This window comes from Boleophthalmus pectinirostris, unplaced genomic scaffold, assembly GCF_026225935.1.
Source record: "Boleophthalmus pectinirostris isolate CB_2022bp ecotype Guang Dong unplaced genomic scaffold, ASM2622593v1 HiC_scaffold_17, whole genome shotgun sequence".
In the NCBI taxonomy this organism is placed as follows: Eukaryota; Metazoa; Chordata; class Actinopteri; order Gobiiformes; family Gobiidae; genus Boleophthalmus; species Boleophthalmus pectinirostris.
The window spans coordinates 154,197-174,524 of NW_026571115.1; the positions used below are offsets into that span (position 1 = coordinate 154,197).

Here is a 20,328-nt window from a genome sequence, read left to right on the forward strand (position 1 = left end):
TTAATTATTTATTTATGTGACAGGTTTGCATGTTTTCCTATTTGTTTGGTGGTATAGTTTTACAACAGTCAAAAGCAGTGTAAAAGGAATCGCTACACAGCTGCAGAGAAAACTGACCCAAGACAGACTCTGCGAACTAAAAGCTGCTGTCATATATTCTGTGTGTGTATGTGTATATTCATTGTCAAATAAAGAGGAACTGAGACTTGGCTCCTGTTTACAGCATTACATCTACACAAGTCACATCTGCTGTCTAACAAGGGGGAAAGAACTGACAGAATTAATATTTTTATTCAAATCTTTCATTTTGGAAATGGTGCCAAAATATGTTCCAGAGGTCATATGATCATACGTCTGCATATTAATTTTGCAAAAAACAATATTATTGTTTTATTATTATCACAGCATGTCAATTGGCTGCTGTATTTTGGGTAAGTCTCAATACTCCACAGAGCTCTTATAGACCTATCTGTATTAACATTAGCTTTGCCAGGTTATGGGGGAAAGGCATTTGGGAAAAATCTATAGATGAAGCTTAATACAGATAATATAAACCATTTTAACCATAAACCATTTTAATTAGATTGTAGACTAGACATTAAAACTGTTTTGGTTGTATCTCCTCTGAATGTAAAATGAAGGTCAAAGAAATGGTCTTTTTCTAGTGGTTACCATTGAGTTTATTTTATGAATGCTCTGGAAAAGCAAAATACAAGCACTCTCAGACAGCAAAGTACCTTTCAGTTACAGCACATTTTGTATGTCCTCATTTGTTCTGCTTAATGTTTTGCTCCTATTGTCTCATGTGACATCAGTGTGTGGTCTTTAATCTTGAGCCAGGGACACACAAGGGCAGGCGGAGGAGACAGACCACAGTGTGTCATCATCATGTGATTTAGCACCAGCAGAGGGCGAAGGGACAAACAGAACACACTGTCATCCATCTATCAACCAGCACCATCTCCAGCTCTGCTGCCTCTGTCTACCTTTTATTTTAAAAACAAGTCATTTATTTTAGATTTAATAGAGCCCTTGTTAGAGCCACTGTTAAAACCAGCAGCTAAAATATAAAAATCTGAATATATTACAAGCTCTTTGCAGCTTCCATTGTCCTTAATGTATTAAATTATTATGTGTATTATGTAAATATGTATGTTTTTGTAAATGTTTTAACATGAAATTACCTTTTAGTTTGATTTTCATTGTTTAGTTGTAATAGTTGTGAATGGTTAAACTAACCTGATTCTTACCTTGATGATAGGGTTGTCAAAGTATTGAAAATCAGATACTAATTGATACACAAACTAGTACTCATTTGAGCAAGTATCAATACTAAAAATGTCACATCAACAGGACAGAACTGAACCTTTCCTGAATGTCTTTAGAATGATCCTGAGCACAGAGACTAGTATGTGCCTACAAAATCTGCCTGAACAATTGAGAGACTACACAGATATAAGACTGCATGGTAATATACAAGAAATGATTACCATTTAATATTGAAAATGACAATGTACTGTCTAAATACTGTTTTGTTTTTAAATTATCATCATGGTATCGGAATCTGCATCAAGTCTATCCCTTCATATGGAAATACAGTTTAAAATGTTAGTATTGTTACAAAGCTATGCTAAACCACATGCTATGCTAATGTCCTGTGTTTGGATAAAGTCACATGAGGACAGTAGGTGTGAAAGCGAAGCAAGACTCACTGATGTTGTCTTCGTCACTGCTCCCTCCAGATCTGAATGTGTATGAAAAGCACACCTTCACACGTATGCTACAGGAGGGAGAGAGGAGGACAGGAGGAGGAGGAGGAGGAGGGGGAGGAGGAGGAGAGGAGGAGGACAGGAGGATAAGAGGAGGAGAGGAGGAAAGGAGAGGAGGGGGAGAGGAGAGGGAAGAGAGGAGGTGAGGTGGAGGAGAGAGGAAGAGAAAGGAGAGAAGGAGGAGAGAGGAAGAGGAGAAAGGAGGAGAGGAGGAGGAGAGAATATTTTAAAGTACAGCACCAGATTAGTTCTGCATACCTTTTATACCAGGGTGTCAATCTCATTTTGGTCTGGGGGCCATATCCAACCTACTTTGATCCCAAAGGGGCCGGATCAGAAAACTCATGTCATATAAACCCCAAAAATAACAATAAGTTCAAATATTTGCACAGAGAAACGCAAATCTATTACAGAAATCTTTTTAATTGATGAACTCTTTCTTTTACAAAATATTATAATATTATGAACAACCTGAATCTTTAAGAAAAATACAATTTCAACACAATGTTTTAACATTAACTTGAATGTAAATAAGAATAAGTCTATTTTTCTTGGAAAATCCTGCACTCGGCTCCACTTTTCTCATGTTGGACATTTTGTTGATGAGGGTCAACAGTCAAGACGATCGTCCTTTCAGAGCGTTTGGAAAGAGACAAGTCTTCATTTGTGCTGATCTGGTGGGAGGGGCCACACACAGAGGCACTTCGAGACGCTGCTGTGCTAAGCACTGCAGAAAATTTACAATATTTTAATAGAAAATATAATAAAAATATTTTTGTAGAAAATAAGCCGAGGGCCAGATTAAAGGTCTTGAAGGGCCGGATCTGTCCCCCGGGCCGTATGTTTGACACCTCTGTTTTATACCTTTTATAGTATCTACTGTATACTTGTGAATACAGATTTCACTTTAGGACCAGGAACCTTTATTTTACGTCATAATTACAGAGCTTTTAATTATGAAGCATTTATACACCATCTGCATTTAAATGCAAATTCTGTCAATGAATTCTGACCTGTCCTCCACCCCAATAGTAATGTAAAGGCTCTATAGAATGCTATGACATCACTGTCTCGAAAAGCTCTATAAATCCAGTGCAATATTATTAATAATTAATGCAGAGCAGTGGGCAGGGATAGGGAGTATCATTATAATGCCACGTTTTCCATAACATCTTCTCTGACATGAGAATCAAAACTTTACAATACTTTGGCACTATCAATATTTTATTGTATTTTATTCAATATTATAGTGACATCTATACTGTGAGTTGAGTGTACAGTGACGTCTGTACTGTGAGTTGAGTGTATAGTGATGTCTGTACTGTGAGTTGGGTGTAGGGATGTCTGCACTATGACTTGGGTGTAGTGACGTCTGTACTGTGAGTTGAGTGTATAGTGATGTCTGTACTGTGAGTTGGGTGTAGGGACGTCTGTACTGTGAGCTGGGATAATGACCTCTGTACTCTGAAGCTGTTTTCAGGCTGGTCAGAATGGTGCCAGTTCCCGCACCAGTTCGACTGTGAACTAAAGTGCTCACTGGTGAACGACCTGCGTTCCCGCCCACTTATATGAACCCGTGACGCGTCATCAACAGAGGGTGTGGATTTGCCACCAAATAAAAACAAGGTCATACGTAAATGGATGTCACAGGCAGGAAAATAACAATCATGGATCGCATCATCGACATCAGCGAGCATTTATACTCACACAAGTCATTATATATGGGCGCCAAGCTATGCTGCAACATCAATCTGCTGTGGAGAAGGCGGCAGCGACGCCCAAATCCAAAGATGTAGTCTTATCAGGCGAACACGGATACGTGCAAGATGAAGAGTATGTAATAGTTTTTGTAGACTTAAAACTTTTAATTTCATACGTGATAGTTTCAATTGCTCTTTGTTTGTTTATTTTACCTCGTGTGACCTGGAAGAACGTGCTGACGTCTTGTGTCGCCACTGTTCGCTTAGAAAAAACAAGTTTTACTTGGTTCCCGTTGGGAACCAACTTTTCAGTTCCCGAACGCTCTGATTTCCAGTGTGAACATGTGAGTTGTTTCAAGATTAGGTGCGGGAAACAGCACCAGCATAGTTCTCTGTCGGCCTGAAAACGCCTTGAGTGTACTGTGTGTTCTGACCAGGATTTGCAGTCATTTGGATCCACCATGTCAGGGCTCACTCGAAGAGTCTGGGTAAGCTCCACCACAGGACGAGAGCTAAGCAGGAAACAAAGTATTAGCATAGATTGGGATAAGAAGATCCATTTGATTACCATGTGAACGGGTTGACTGAGTCATAATCATTTCAGCGTCTGACTTTAGAGTTCAGTTTGAAGGTCATTAGATAAAGTCATGGCAAAAAAGTAGTCAACATACCACACATCAATATGCTTTATTATTGCAGCATGTTGACCCAATTTATGAACAATGTCAATTGAAGGCACTGTACCCAATGTTTTTCCCAGATATTTGAGCAAAATGCCCCAGTACAGATATACAGTATTGTATAAGCAGTTCCTGAGGTCAAAATACTGTATGTCCTCTGCATGCTGTCTGCATCTTGTAAGCAAGCATCCGATAATCAGGAAGTGCGTGTTAGTGTGATAGCTGTTGTTAGGATTAATGTGATGGCAAAACTTCCCACTGTTGTCTGAGTTGTGAAAACCACTTATAACCTCACTGAGGTGAATAATTAGGATGCTCAGAACGCATAAATTTGAAGAACTTTGGACCACTGCAGACCATTTAAAATTTTTTAATCTGGTACAGCGTTTAAGACATATTGTGCTTTTGTTGCTTTACAATTATAAAATATGACTGAGTTATAATATTATGTTTTTGATCTGAAATGACTTATAACAGTTAAAAGTCAGATGTAGTGTAGTAGTGAGGCTAAAGATCAGACTTGCACAGAGCTGAGCAGTCCATACGAGGTAAAATAATGAGTACACCCAGAGTCATTACCGCAGCAGCACCACAGAGTCATCCAAAGAGCCGATCAGGAGGTCTGGGTGCTGGTTCTGGTCCACGTCCTGAGCAGGAGCCAAAGAAAAGCCAAAGGTCCTGAAGAGAGGTGAGATACTGCTCCCATGGATCACCTGGACACCAGCACAGAGGAGCATGAGAGGTCATGAGAAAGAGAAGGAGGTGAGGGAGACAGGGACAAAGGGGGAGCGCAGGGGAGAGAAGGTATGATAATAATAATAATAATAATAATAATAATAGTGCTTTTTGGATGCTCAAACTAGTTTTACATAGCATTATTCATTCTTTTCACACTGTGATGTTAAGCCACAATAGCCACAGCTACTGTGGGACAGAGTGACAGAAGCGAGACTGTCAACCTGCACCATGGGGCCCTGCGACCTCCACCAGCACTCAGGCACACACCACTTTCATACAAGGCAATGTCAGCAGAGTTCCTTGCCTAAGAAAACAACAACAGTTTTTACTATTGGGAATATCAGGTGCTACTGTATAGTGAGGTACTGTGGCACCTGATATTCCCAGTGGCCTCCCATCCAAAAACTACTCATGCCCGACTTTGCTTAGATCTGAGATCTGAACCCCCTAAAGCTTTTGGACCTGACTTTCAGACCATTAAAGGTGTAGCCATAAATCCTTTGGCACAAAACTTTTATTAAAGCCTTTTCTTACAATCAGTAATGTCATTTACAATTTACTGCAAAAGGAAATAAACATGAGTATTCACTCACAGTGTGAACTGGTGTTACCTGAGAAGGCTGAGGGGGGACACCATTAGGTCCACTGTTAAAGATCATCACACTCCCAGTACCATGAAACGGAGCTCCCACCACAAAATCTGGAGAAGAGAGACAGAAAAAGAAAGAAAAAGAGAGAGAAAGTGTGTTTGTGTGTGCGTGTGTGTTTGTGTGCTTGAGAGTGTGTGTGTGTGTGTGTGTTTGTGTATATGTTTGTGTTTGAGTGTGCGAGTGTGTGTGTTTGTGTGCTTGAGAGTGTGTGCGTGTGCGTGTGTTTGTGTGTATATTTGTGTTTGAGTGTGTGAGTGTGGAAAAATGGCTCAGATTTTTTGATTGCAGTTAGACTGAAAAACCATACAGGTTTGTGTTTAAGACGACTTTACCCTGGAATCCATCTTGGTCCAGGTCTCCAGCTGCACACAGAGCCATCCCAAAGGCTGAGTGCTGAGGGCCTCTGAGCACCAGAGTGGGCCTGGAGTCAAACCTGCCTCCACTGTTCAGGTACAGGTACACAGCCCCGCCCACCTCTTGCTGCCTCTGGAAGAAGAAGGGTGCTCCCACCAGCAGATCATTCCACCTGAATGCAAACACATGTTATTGAAGAGCCTAAGTCAACAGGATTCTGTCACCTGGACGCACGTTTTGAGTAGGGAATACATGTGGCCGCTTACCTAAGCAGCTTCTTCAGTTCTGACAGGGTTCTGGTAAGCGACTTGAAGCTGGGGTATACAATTTTCACCCCATGGAATGAGTGAGGCCCTGTACCTTCATGTATTTGAGCAAAATTTGCCTTGCCCCTGCCCCTCTTGAGGTCAAATAATGTCCATGTACTGTCTGAGTCCATTTAGAGAGCATTTTATTGTTTGATAATTAGGAAATGTGCGTTAGCATGCTAGCTGTTAGAAATACTGTGATGGCAAAATGTAGCTCTTGTCTGAGCACAGCTCCAGTTGTTAAAAGTGCTTATAAACTAATCATTCGGATTCTCGGAATGCACAAGGTAAGTGAGAAATAACTAGAAACTATTGCAAAAATCTATTAATCTACTATTAAAAATCAGGTACAGCCTTTAACTTGTCCGTAGCTCTTTAAATCCTTTACCACATTGTTCATGTCCACATGCAGTCATTTACAGGCGCCTGCACCGCTTCAGACAGAGAAGTCAAACTGTGGTGGACTGCCTAAGCGCAGCCAATCAGAGCACTGCTTTCACCGCATACTTCTGGGTTGGTAAAAGATACAAATAATTTCTTATTAGCTGCATTGTCACATAGTCATACAGTGCCACTTTATGATAAAAGGTTCTCCTGCTATAACTGTCTGAAGGGAGGAGTCAACTACACTGAAAGTAACACACCTTGGATGTTTATGACTCTATGTGACAGTTCAAATGGCAGGATATGAACTATTTACAGTAAACAGAAAAGATAAAAAAGGCAGTGGTGTTGCTCTGTATCCACATAGTATCCCTAATTTGTAAATGTGTTGAAAGCAAATCAATAATTATGGAAAATATATAAAAGTCTTGGACAAAATTGTTGGTACCCCTCTGGCAATGAAAGAAAAATCTATAGTGATGATTGATAATGATGGTACCTTAACCTAATATTTTGTTGCACACCCTTTTGAGGCAAACTCTGCAAGCAGATGATTTCTGTCACTGTCAGTGAGACTTCTGCTCTGGTCAATGTGTATTTTGACCCACTCCACGTAAGCAAACTGCTCTATTTGTCTCAGGTTGAAGGGTTCCTTCTCCAGACAGCATGTTTCAGCTCATTTCACAGATGTTCAGTAGGATTGACATCTGAGCTCACAGAAGAACACTCCAGAACAGTCCAATGTTTTGTTCTTAGTCATGCTTGTGTGTTTTTATCTGTGTGTTTTGTTCATTATCCTGTTGGAAAACCCATGACCTACGACTGAGATCAAGCTTTCTGACACCAGGCAACACATTTCGTTCCAAAATACCTTGATAGTTTTGAGATTCTGTTGTATTTTGCACAGATTCAAGATGCCCTGTGCCAGACGCAACAAAACAGCCCCAGAACAAAACCAAGCCTCCTCCATGTTTCACAGTAGGGACAGTGTTCTTTTCTTGCTCTGCTTCATTTTTGCATCTGTGAACATAGAGCTGATGTGTCTTTGCCAAAGAGCTCCAGTTTTGTCTCATCTGTCCAAAGGACATTCTCCCAGAAGCTTTGTGGCTTATAAATCTGCATTGTGACAAATTTTCCTCTTGCAGTCACATCCAGGGAGGTTGGCTTCAGTCCTGTGGACCTTAAACTTCTGAAGAACATGTGTAACTGTAATCACAGGAACATCAAGCTGCTTGGAGACGGTCTTATTGTCTTCATCTTTATACTTGTCTGTCATTTTTTTTCTAGTCTCCTGACACAGTTCTCTTCTTCTCTTTCTCTCGTCCATGTTCAGTGTTGTGTTCATCATGTCTCCAAACAGCACAATGACACATGTCCCCCTTTAAACAGACAGACTGACTGAGGACAAGTTTGAAGAACCTGTGATGCAGATTAGAGACACACCGAAGTTTAACATGTCCCAATAGTCCAGTTACTTTTACCTTTTCTGCAGGAACCATAATTTTTGTCCAGGACAGATTCATTTGTTTTTTTTGTTTTTTTAAAATAATTCTGTTGAACAACAATTCAAAAACAGTGTGTGATTTTCATTGATTATTTTCAGTAAATTTTTATTTATTGCTTTTCTCAGTTTCAAGTTATTTCAGTGACCAATGTTGATTTTTCTTTCCTTACCAGAGGGGTACCAACAATTTTGTTCACGACTGTATGTTACTATTAAAATTGAATAAAAGAAAATAAAGACGTACAAGTCACATACAAAAAAAAAAAAAAAAGGATGTAAAAAAGGATAACTTTCATAAATAACTTGAAGAGCAAAGTGAAAAAATTTTGAAAAAGAGAAACAAAAACATGACATTTCAAATGATCTTCCACATAATAATACCAGACTCGAAACTGTAAAAGAAATTGTAGATGGTTTCAATCACTATTTTGTTATGACTGTCACAGTTCTGCCTTTTGTTTACTTGTTTTCCTCCAGTCCAGTTCCATTTCTCACTCTGTTCCGGTCCTCCTTTTGCCACCTCCCTCCTTTCCCTACAGCTGCCTCTCATTCTGTAATCAGCCCAGGTCCAGTCTATATATACTCCCTCTGCTCCCTCAGTCTTTGCTAGATTGTCAACCTGTGAACACATACTCTCAAGCTCTTACCTGGAAATTCTGAACCTGTATTCTGTTTGCATTTTATGCATTCTGCTTTTTGTTCCCCTGTTTATAGTTCCTGTTTTAGTTTATCTAAGCACATTATCTACTTCGAGTGTTTCCCAGTTCTGGAAGAGATTTTAGTTCACATTATATGAATGATATATTCCTTTGTTGTTTTTTCAGTCATAGTTAGATAACATTACCTTAGAGGACATTTTGAGTTATTTACTGAGACTTTGTTTGCCTATATACTTGTGTTGTATTTGAGTCCAATTTACCTGCGTGATAGTACAATCTAGCCAGTATGGACTCGGCACACAAGGAAAGCCCTATGGAGAGGCTAGCTAGACTTGAAGAAAGCCTGCAGCAACACCAGGCCGAGCTAGCATCTGCTGCTAATGCTGCTCGGCAGTCAGCTGCAGCTAATGAACAAAACATTGCCACTTTAACAGCTCAGATCCAGCAACTGGCAGTCACTGTCACCCAGCTAGTCACTGCAGTTACTCCCGCTCCTCCCAACCCTGCCCCGCAACCTTCAGTTGAATTGATTGCACCTGGACCAGTTTCGGAACCCAGAGTAGGCACACCAGAACGGTATAGGGGGGACCCGGAAGGGTGCAATCCATTCCTGACCAACTGCTCCATTCTCTTTGCCCTACAGCCACACACATTCTCCACAGAAAAAGCCAAGGTGGCATTTGCCATCAATCACCTTACAGAAAAGGCGCGGCTTTGGGGAACCGCAGAATGGGAGCGCCAGACAGCTGCCTGTACCTCTTTTGATGCCTTTGCTAAAGAACTCCGAAAAGTGTTTGGGGCTACGTCATCTGGACCTGATGCAGCTGGCGGTCTAATGGGATTGCGACAGGGAGCCCGCACTGTTGCTGATTATTCTATAGAATTCCGGACCCGGGCCCTTCAAAGCCAGTGGAACACCGCAGCTAAAACTGATGCCTATCTTTTGGGTCTCAATGACTATATTAAAGATGAGCTGGTTTCATTCGATCTCCCCTCTGACCTTGATAATTTGATTGAGCTAGCAACCAAACTTGATCGCCGCATCCAAGCTCGGCGACATGAAAAAAGACACAAATTTCCTGAACCACGACCTGTCACACGTCCACGTCCTCCTGAGTCAGTTAGTCACTCCCCAGCTTCCCATGAGGGGGGTCCTGAGCCCATGCAGGTGGGCAGAACGAGTCTTTCTCCTGAAGAGCGGAACCGCCGTCGTCAGGGGAACCTTTGTCTCTATTGTGGGAAGCCTGGCCATTTTGTTTCTAGTTGTCCAGTAAAAGGGCAGGCTCATCAGTAGAAAGGGGAATACTGATGAGTCTTTCTTTCACACCTTCCCCTGTAAAACGTCCTCAGTTTCAAGCCCGTCTGCTGCTTGAGAGTGGTACTCACACTGTGACCACTCTTATTGATTCTGGTTCTGACATTAGTCTTATTGATGAGAGCCTGGCTCGGCAGTTAAAGTTAAATTTTGTTCCTCTTCCTGCACCTGTGCCAGCCAATGCCCTAGACGGCAGACTTTTGGGGTCTATAACCCATCGCACTGTTCCTGTTCGCCTGCTACTTGCTGGTAACCACCATGAGACCATCCAGTTTCACGTCCTGAAAACACCACAGTACCCTGTAATCCTCGGCTTCCCTTGGCTTCTCCGTCATAACCCCCATATTGATTGGTCTTCAGGTTCCATTATTAGTTGGAATCCATCTTGTCATCAGGTCTGTCTCAACCAAGCTGTTCCATCACTGCTGCCCACCAATAACTCCAGTACTCCACCAGACTTGACAGGTGTTCCTGAAGAGTACCATGACCTCAAAGAGGTTTTCAGTAAGACTAAAGCTACATCACTTCCTCCACATCGTCCCTACGACTGTGCCATTGACCTTCTGCCTGGAACTTCTCCGCCACGTGGTCGTATTTACTCCCTCTCTGGACCTGAAAGAGAAGCTATGGAGAAGTATGTCACTGAGTCATTGGCTGCAGGAATCATCCGGCCCTCTTCATCCCCTGCGGGTGCGGGTTTCTTCTTTGTTGAGAAGAAAGACAAGACCCTTAGACCTTGCATTGACTACAGGGGGTTAAACAATATTACTATCAAGAACCGCTACCCTGCCACTCATTTCTTCCGCTTTTGAACTTTTGCAGGATGCTGTAATGTTCACAAAGCTTGACCTGCGCAACGCTTACCATCTCATCCGGATCCGTGAGGGAGATGAGTGGAAGACTGCCTTTAACACGCCCACAGGGCACTACGAGTACTTGGTCATGCCATTTGGTCTCACCAACGCCCCCGCTGTATTTCAAGCCCTTGTCAATGACGTTCTGCGTGACATGTTGAACAAGTATGTATTTGTCTACCTTGATGACATTCTGATTTTCTCAAAGTCCAGAGAAGAACACATCCATCATGTTCAGACCGTCTTGCAACGTCTCCTGTCAAACTCACTCTTCGTCAAGGCAGAGAAATGTGAGTTCCACTCTTCATCCGTCACCTTTCTGGGGTATATCATTGGTCAGGGAAGTGTGTCCATGGACCCTGCCAAGGTGGAAGCAGTTACCTCCTGGCCTGTTCCTGAGTCCCGCAAGATGTTGCAGCGTTTCCTAGGGTTTGCGAACTTTTACAGGCGGTTCATCCGGAGTTACAGTTCTGTTGCTGCTCCACTCACAGCTCTCACCTCGTCCAAGGTACCTTATAAGTGGTCTCCAGAAGCAGATGCAGCCTTCAAGACTCTCAAGACCCTGTTCACCTCAGCTCCTATTCTCAGAATGCCAGATCCTGAGAGACAGTTTGTGGTCGAAGTTGATGCCTCTGATGTGGGAGTAGGGGCTGTTTTGTCTCAAAGGGCATCTGATGATTGTAAACTACATCCTTGCGCCTTCTTTTCCCGTCGTCTGGCACCTGCAGAAAGGAACTATGATATTGGTAATCGAGAGCTGCTGGCAGTAAAATTGGCCTTAGAGGAGTGGAGACACTGGCTTGAAGGTTGCAAGGTGCCATTCCTGGTCTGGACAGATCATAAAAATCTGGAATATCTTCAGTCTGCTAAGCGCCTCAACTCCCGACAGGCTCGATGGGCTCTGTTTCTGACCAGATTTAACTTTACACTGTCCTACCGTCCCGGATCACGCAATGCTAAGCCTGATTCCTTGTCTCGCCAGTTCTCCGCCTCCGAGGACCCCTCTGCTGAACCTGATACCATTCTTTCCAGCTCTCACATCGTTGCTACTCTCACCTGGGAGGTGGAGGAGCAAGTAAAAGCTGCTTTGGAAGACCACCCTGGCCCCAGCACTTGTCCAAACAATCTTCTGTATGTACCACCACACCTCAGGTCAGATGTTCTGCAATGGGCTCACAGTTCTAAGCTCACCTGTCACCCCGGGATCCAACGGACTAAGGAGGTTCTGCATCAAAGATTCTGGTGGGGTACCCTGGATGAGGACACCAGAGATTTTGTTAATGCCTGTCAAGTCTGTAACCAGTCGAAGCCTACTCACCAATCACCTGCTGGCCATCTTCTTCCTCTTCCTGTTCCCCACCGGCCTTTGTCTCACATATCCCTGGACTTCGTCACTGGCTTACCTGTTTCCAATGGACACACCGCCATCCTGTCTGTAGTTGATCGTTTTAGCAAGATGGCCCATTTCGTTCCACTGACCAAACTTCCGTCGGCAAAAGAGACCGCTGAGTTGATGCTGCAGCATGTTTTTCGGTTGCACGGACTCCCCACTGATATTGTTTCTGATCGGGGTCCCCAATTCACCTCCATATTCTGGCGTGAATTCTGTTCCCTTTTAGGGGCCACGGTTAGCCTGTCATCAGGCTATCACCCTCAGTCCAACGGCCAGACAGAAAGAATCAATCAGCAGATGGAGACTGTGTTGCGCTGTATGGCATCAAGGAACCCGTCCTCCTGGTCCCAGCAACTACTGTGGGTAGAGTACTCTCACAATACTCTGAAAAGTTCAGCCACTGGTTTTCCCCATTCCAGTGTGCTTATGGTTACCAACCACCCCTGTTCCAATCCCAGGAAAAGGAAGTTTCTTGCCCCTCTGTTCAAGCATTCATAAAACGCTGCCACAGAACCTGGAAACCGGCCCGGACTGCTTTGCTCACCTCTGCACAGCGCTACTCTGCATCAGCCAACCGCCGTCGTTCTGAGGCTCCTGCATACCAGGCTGGTCATATGGTTTGGCTCTTGACTAAGGACCTACCACTCAGGGCGGATTCGAAGAAACTTGCCCCCAAGTTTATCGGCCCGTTTGAAATTGAGAGGATGGTCAACCCGGTGGCTGCGCGTCTCAAGTTGCCAAGAGCTATGCGGATCAATCCCACCTTCCATGTCTCAAAGTTGAAGCCGGCTCGAGACAGTCCTCTTGCCCCTGCCTCACCCTCACCTCCGCCTACTCGTCTGATTGATGGAGAACCTGCGTACACGGTGAGGCGTCTGCTCCGTTCCAGACGCCGTGGTAGGGGCATCCAATATTTGGTTGACTGGGAGGGGTATGGGCCAGAGGAGCGTTCTTGGGTGCCTGCCAGTTTCATTTTAGACCCTCTTCTTATTAAAGCTTTCCATGATCAACATCCTGAACAGCCTTCAAAGGGCTCTTGCAGCTCATCCGTCTGAGTACTCTGACCTGGAATTCTGACCCTCCGCCAGGCCCCTCCTCCCTCCCATGGTCGGCCTTTTGGTTTTGGGACGTCAGGAGCCGTCCCTTGAGAGGGGGGTTCTGTCACAGTTCTGCCTTTTGTTTACTTGTTTTCCTCCAGTCCAGTTCCATTTCTCACTCTGTTCCGGTCCTCCTTTTGCCACGTCCCTCCTTTCCCTACAGCTGCCTCTCATTCTGTAATCAGCCCAGGTCCAGTCTATATATACTCCCTCTGCTCCCTCAGTCTTTGCTAGATTGTCAACCTGTGAACACATACTCTCAAGCTCTTACCTGGAAATTCTGAACCTGTATTCTGTTTGCATTTTATGCATTCTGCTTTTTGTTCTCCTGTTTATAGTTCCTGTTTTAGTTTATCTAAGCACATTATCTACTTCGAGTGTTTCCCAGTTCTGGAAGAGATTTAAGTTCACATTATATGAATGATATATTCCTTTGTTGTTTTTTCAGTCATAGTTAGATAACATTACCTTAGAGGACATTTTCAGTTATTTACTGAGACTTTGTTTGCCTATATACTTGTGTTGTATTTGAGTCCAATTTACCTGCGTGATAATGACTCTCCTCTGTGATGCAGTATATGGATCCAGAAACAATACATTTCACATACAGTGTAGGTATCTTCATTAAGAAGGCTTTAGATATTCTTATTCATAATTTCCTATTGCAAAAATGAGAAAAGTATGGATTCTGAGGACCTGTACATACATGGTTACAAAGCTACAAAACAGAGACCACTATGTTGAGATAATTAATTAAAAATGTCATGTGTTAAAATTAATAATAATGAATTAAGTAATTTATTATTTATTTATATAATATTTTATTATTTATATTCATGATTTATTATTTTTATTAACCCTCTCAGGCTCAAATTAATTTTTAGTATCAGGAAAAATCTGATATTTGGGGAAAATTATAATATGGGGTAGTAATATACAATTCTGACTTTTTTATCCTTTGTAAAAAAAAAAAAAAAAAAGTATTTTGCACTTCTGGCAGACCGTTTGCGTGTAGCCATTCTTGCACAGTCTGCATCGCCCACGTTTATCAGCATGGATGGGAGAAAAGGCTCCTGAGTAAAAAAAGCTCATATAATATGGATGTGGAGTAAGTAGGTAATTGGAATTTAGCTGTTGCAAATCTGCAACGCCTGCCTGGAGAGGGTTAAAGATGTAGTATGTACCATCTTGAAATTGCAGACCATAGCACTCTCTGCTGCTCAGGTGAAGACCAAAAGCACCTTGTACAAATGGTGGAGAGTTTGGTTTGATATAAATAAATTATTACTAAATATAGAAAAAACTAAATGTATGATATTTTCAAAATGAAAAATACTACTTTCATGTATAAATCATGCTCAACAATACACCCTGAAAAAAAGTTCTTAGGAGTAACTATAGACCATCATTTAAATTTGAAATCCAACATAAATAAACTTACAAAAAAATTACCTAAAGTAATCACAACTATATTTAAATATAGATATATTCTAAAATCATTAAAATGGGGGTGATGTTGCACTGTTCATTAAAAATTACCTGAGACAAAAAATGCTTGAAATATGACTAACTACTGATGAAGCAGTGAACTGTCTTACGGTGGAGCTGTCATTTGCAAACTGAAAAAATACAGTATGTTACATTAACAGAACGTCAGAATCAAAAACTGATAAATCTGTAAACTTCAGCAAAAGTACATTTTCCTGTGCAATGATTTTAACATTGACTTTTTCAAATGCAATGACATAAACCATCAGAAAACTCCATAAATGCTCTATATAATCTATCATTGTATCCAAAAATAGCAAGGCCTACACCAATGAGCCTACATAGTTCCTTATTCATCCATAACATATTCACAAACATTCTGAGTGAAGACCTGCAGAGCAGGATCTTAGTGCTTGTTTTTGTAGTCCAGAACCAAAAAAATATACAAAAAATGTCGCTAAAGGAAAATTTTAACCCAAATTCATTAGACGGATTAATGCAGACTCTGAATGCATTTACAGGAAGTCTAGAACAAAATTTGATTCATGGTAAATGGTTTTATATAATGCTTTTCCACCTTCAAGGCACAGTATTGTTCCTCTGCCACTTTAAATGGGTCTGTTTTTCTGTGTGTGTTTTTTTTCAGTTTGGTGTGGGCCAGTGACCATGCAAGTGGTGAACCCGTGGTGAACCCGTGGTGAACCCGTGGTGAACCCGTGGTGAACCCGTGGTGAACCCGTGGTGAACCCGTGGTGAACCCGTGGTGAACCCGTGAACCTTCTCGCTCTCCCTTAACCTGTTGTCTCTTTGTTCAGGTTAGTAGGAAGCAGCTCACCACATGGCACCTGTAGCACTCATTGATATTAAAGGGGTTAATGTTAAATTGGGTGTTTAACGAGATTTCATTTTGTTGTCTCTTTCTTCAGGCGAGGTTCCCGAGCAGTCGGACTAAATGCCCGGACCTCTGGACTAGCCCTCTAGGCCTTTTAACTTTTTGACAAACTCCTTAACGGACTTCCCCAACCCTTGTGATATGTTGATTCCCCTTTTAAATTAAAACTGCTGTGGATTATTGTAAATAAAACCCTTAAAACTAAACTCTGCTGTCCATAGTTCTCTGGTGATCCGCAATATCTGCCGTGTGGGGTGGTCAAGCACTTGGGGGGTGTTATACTTTACATCAAGGAACCACTCACCCATTCACACACACGTTCACACACCAGTGTGATCTGTGTGACTGTAAATGAGTTCAACAATTATTTTATAAACATTGGTCCACAACTGGCCTCCAAAATAATTCAACCCGGTGCAGGGCTTACATGTGATGTGACCACAAACCACCCCCCACTGAGATTTTGGGCACTATATGTAAGGCTAATACAAAACCAATCTTCACCTTGCAAAAAATGCCATATTGTTAATTACATTATCAATTTATAAAGAACCAACAAGTGCATTATGTAAAAACCTTCAAATCCTGAAATGTTACGATTTAGTCAACCTTTACACTTTGAAAATCATGTTCAAAGTCAAAAACAATCTCTTGTCAATCATTACACAATATGTTTAAAATCCGAAATAGTCAGTATGAGCTTAGAGGTACGGCCATGTTTATTAAAAAGAAAATCAGAACCAACATATGAAAATGAATATCTGCTAAAGGAGTGGACCTCTGGAACTACACAGAAGAACTTAAATTTTGTACTAATCTCTAATCACTTGAAAAAGAAAGTTAAATGCTTAACTCTGGGCAGATATATTAATTATGATATTTAGTCTGTGCTATACGTTGCTGTACCTTGCTGTACAGTTACTGTCTTGTGTGTTTCCTTTTGCTATATTTATGAATATGAACTGGTTTCAGGATGATGCTATGTTTGTGGAATAATGTCAGATAATAATAATGTCAATAATGTAAGACCAAAATAAACTAATCCATCCATCCATAACTGATCCTCCTTTCCATAAACCACTACAACGTGCTACTTTCAGTGTAGTTCGCATCATCCTTCAGACCAATATTTTGAGCAGTCATTATAGTGGGCAGTAACCTGGCAGAACTGAAGAAGCCCCTTGATGGTGACATTCATTATGTCGACTAGACATAGGTTTTGTCTAGACTCAATAAACCTATGTCTAGTTGACATTATTTCATTTTGCTAGGGTGTCAACCTGGACTACGGGAGGATTACACAGACATGTAACGGAATGTAACCTTGGTACCGTGAAACAGTAGGAGCATTACCCATCATTATTGAGGTCCAGCACTGCTAAGGCATTTCCATAGTATGAGCCTGTCTGCTCCCCTCTGAGCCTCTGCACAATCTGAAGACCAGCCTCAGACTTCAGCGCCAGGAACACAGAGCCACGAGCATCGTGTTTGCTGTCTTTAGGAGCCCCTGGACCAACCATACAAAACCACAGAGAAGGTCACAGAAGAAGACCATTGCTCACATTTGAAGCACACACCATCAGGATACCTCCTCCAGTCCACATGCATTCACTCAAACCTTTGGTCCCTACTAACCAAAAGTTCCCCGTGAAGTAACCCGATAATGTGATGAATACCCACACACAACCTGAGCATAGATAAAATGGTTCAACTGTAAGTGGTCAAAATTTATAGCACACTCTCCTATGTTCAAGGTACACAAAGTACTTTATGTCAAGGAAACACACATTCATACACCAGTGAATGAACACAGGCAAGTTTCTTGCCCATAGTCACTACCACAGTGTGCACCATCACATGTGTGCACCATGTACATATAAAATGTACACTAGGTTTCACTTGCGTTCAGGTAATTTTCTTTACTCAGAGCTATGAATTTGTGGATCTTAATGACTGTGGTAAAATAACAGTCACTTTCAGGATGAAAAAGCACATTATCTGTCAGTTAGACTAAGGTCAACTTGAATGAGACGAGTAACTTCAACAGTGACATTATTGCCAAGAGTCCAGCTCCATCTCCCACACTGTTCTGCTCCTCCTTTTGCTCCCTACCTGTTTATCCTACAGCTGCCACTCATTCCCTGATCCTCCCAGAGTGTCTCTGTATCCTCCCTCTGTCCATTCAGTCTCTGTATCCTCCCTCTGTTCATTCAGTCTCTGTATCCTCCCTCTGTTCATTCAGTCTGTGCCAGATTACACCTTTTCACCTGTTTTGTTTTAGTCGCTGGTCAGAAAAAGCCCCAGTCACTGCCTGCATTCACAAACTGCTGAATCCAGAGGGTGATAGTACATGCTGTTTAACGTTTAGCATAGCAGCGCAAAAGCTGCTAGATCCCCAGGTGAATTTCCACTATGGAAAATGTATTATGCAGTCAGAAATACAGCATGCGATGTGTAGGCTTTCAGTGAATAAAACAAGAGGATATGGGATGCCAATGAATGAAAAATAAAGATCATATCCAAAGGCAGTGATGTACATGAAATATACATTTCCCCTTTGTAAGCATGTTGCCAAAAATTGTATGAGGATTTACAGTGAGAAAACCACTTATAAACTGTAAGTAGCACCATAACAAAAAGAAAAGGGAAACCTGTTATGATGCTGTCCAGCTGTGGAGACAGCAGCCGAGGAGCCAGGGCCACAGAGTATCCTGAAGAGGTGACAAACATATAGAGACATAAGGACACACACCAACACACACCACATTGACAATCTTTTTATGAGATTTTGATTTACAGTATTCAAAAAATTCTTTAAGGAAGAGTGAAAAATATTCTGACTGTATGATATACCCTTAACTGATACTTACAACAAAATAAACAAATGATGAAGTGGCAAATCTAGTTTAACCGTTAGTCATACCTTCAAAAAAGTTACCTAGAGGGCATTTTTGTACACCTGAATTTCATTTGGCTATAAAAACAAAAATCTGAAGATTATTATTATTATTTTTTTAACTTTTTAAAAAATTTGCTCAACCAACATCTCACCTTATGATCCAGATTTTAAAATGTCTTTTCCTGTAAACCCCTAAATGTCTGACTTTCTTTCATAAAGTCAATGCATTTTATATTCCAAAAATCACAAAAAGTGAACTATCTTCCATATCTTTAATGCATACTGTGTCTTTTTGGTGCCATTTTAAGAGCCTGATGTATGTAAACATTTATCAGCCATAATTTTGCAAATGCATTACTTATTGGGCAATGATCAGTTTAATATAAAAGTCACGTGGAGGGTATTAAAGCACATTTTTGCACACTTGAAATATTATTTGGTGAAAAAAAAATCAGAGGATTCAATTTTCCCCCCAAATATACACATGGGAGGTACAGCATATGTATAAAAAATGTGCTCCTCACCTTCCATGGTGGTTGGTATCTCACCCTCATCCAGCTCGGGTCCTCCACCAGAGGCCTGGGAGCTTGAGAGTTCTGAGCAGTATCTTTGTGCTACTAGTGCTGCTCTTTTTTGGACTGAGATGTCCGATGTTTTTCCTGGTATTTGCTGTAGCCGCTCCTCCAGTTTGGGAGTTACAGCCCCGAGTGCTCCGATCACCACGGGCACTGCTGATGCCTTCACCTTCCAGGCCTTCTACAGCTCTTCCTTGAGCCCCTGGTATTTGTCTAGTTTCTCATGTTCCTTTTTCCTGATATTGCCATCGCTTGGTATTGCAATGTCCACCACCACGGCTCTGCTCTGTTGCTTATCCACCACCACTATGTCTGGTTGGTTCACCATCACCATCCTGTCAGTCTGTATCTGGAAGTCCCACAGGATCTTGGCTTGGTTGTTCTCCACAATCTTTGGGAAGGTGTTTCCCACCTTGACCTTGGGGTCTCCAGCCCGTACTCTCCAGCCGTACAGCCTACATCGTGGGTCTAGTCTGGTGTGGTAGATCTGGGCCTCTATTTACATATATATATATATGTAAAACAATGGCAATGGCAGGTTGTAATATTTGAGCTCAAGGGCTCGATTTAGACTGTGATTAGCTTTTTTGAGGAAGCGTGAACCTACTTTGTGTCTTTGTATGCGATTTTGAAGCCGCTGTGTTCCTCGTGTGTGTGTGTGTGTGTGTGTGTACGCTCCTCATGTGTGGCGACAGTGTGACTTTGAGCATCACCATGGCAACAGCCAACAAAACAGAGCGTCAGGTGCAGACAGAGTGACTAACACATACTCACAAGATACAAACTCAATAAGTAGTTAATAATTATTATTCACTTCTGTAAAGTTTTACATATTGCAGTATCAAGTATTGCACCACATTTCACAAATAATAACACAGTTTTGTCTTACATCTAAACTAGAAGTACAGTGTTCTGATCTTTTGAACACTTAAAAGTCAACTCTAGTTGTTTAACTCTAGACAGGAAACAGCTGATATGTGGTGTGCTCACAGCTGTATGGCATGTGGTACACAGCCATATCCCCAGCAGTCTTTGCGATCGGAGATTTAAAATTACACAAGATTCTCTA

At 41.8% G+C, this 20,328-nt stretch overlaps 1 protein-coding gene across 1 annotated transcript in view; it reads right to left on the minus strand.

The window, feature by feature from the left end:
- Positions 1 to 20,328, minus strand: part of LOC110161223 (integrin alpha-3-like) — a 57,838-nt gene that overhangs the window by 17,149 nt on the left and 20,361 nt on the right. Inside the window, exons 8-15 of the mRNA XM_055152361.1 lie at positions 18,437 to 18,496; positions 17,139 to 17,292; positions 14,112 to 14,123; positions 5,870 to 6,063; positions 5,499 to 5,587; positions 4,729 to 4,862; positions 3,904 to 3,981; positions 1,713 to 1,780 (exon numbers count right to left, since the gene is read on the minus strand). Of these exons, the coding sequence (XP_055008336.1) occupies positions 1,713 to 1,780; positions 3,904 to 3,981; positions 4,729 to 4,862; positions 5,499 to 5,587; positions 5,870 to 6,063; positions 14,112 to 14,123; positions 17,139 to 17,292; positions 18,437 to 18,496 (789 nt within the window). The remainder of the gene's footprint in view (positions 1 to 1,712; positions 1,781 to 3,903; positions 3,982 to 4,728; positions 4,863 to 5,498; positions 5,588 to 5,869; positions 6,064 to 14,111; positions 14,124 to 17,138; positions 17,293 to 18,436; positions 18,497 to 20,328) is intronic.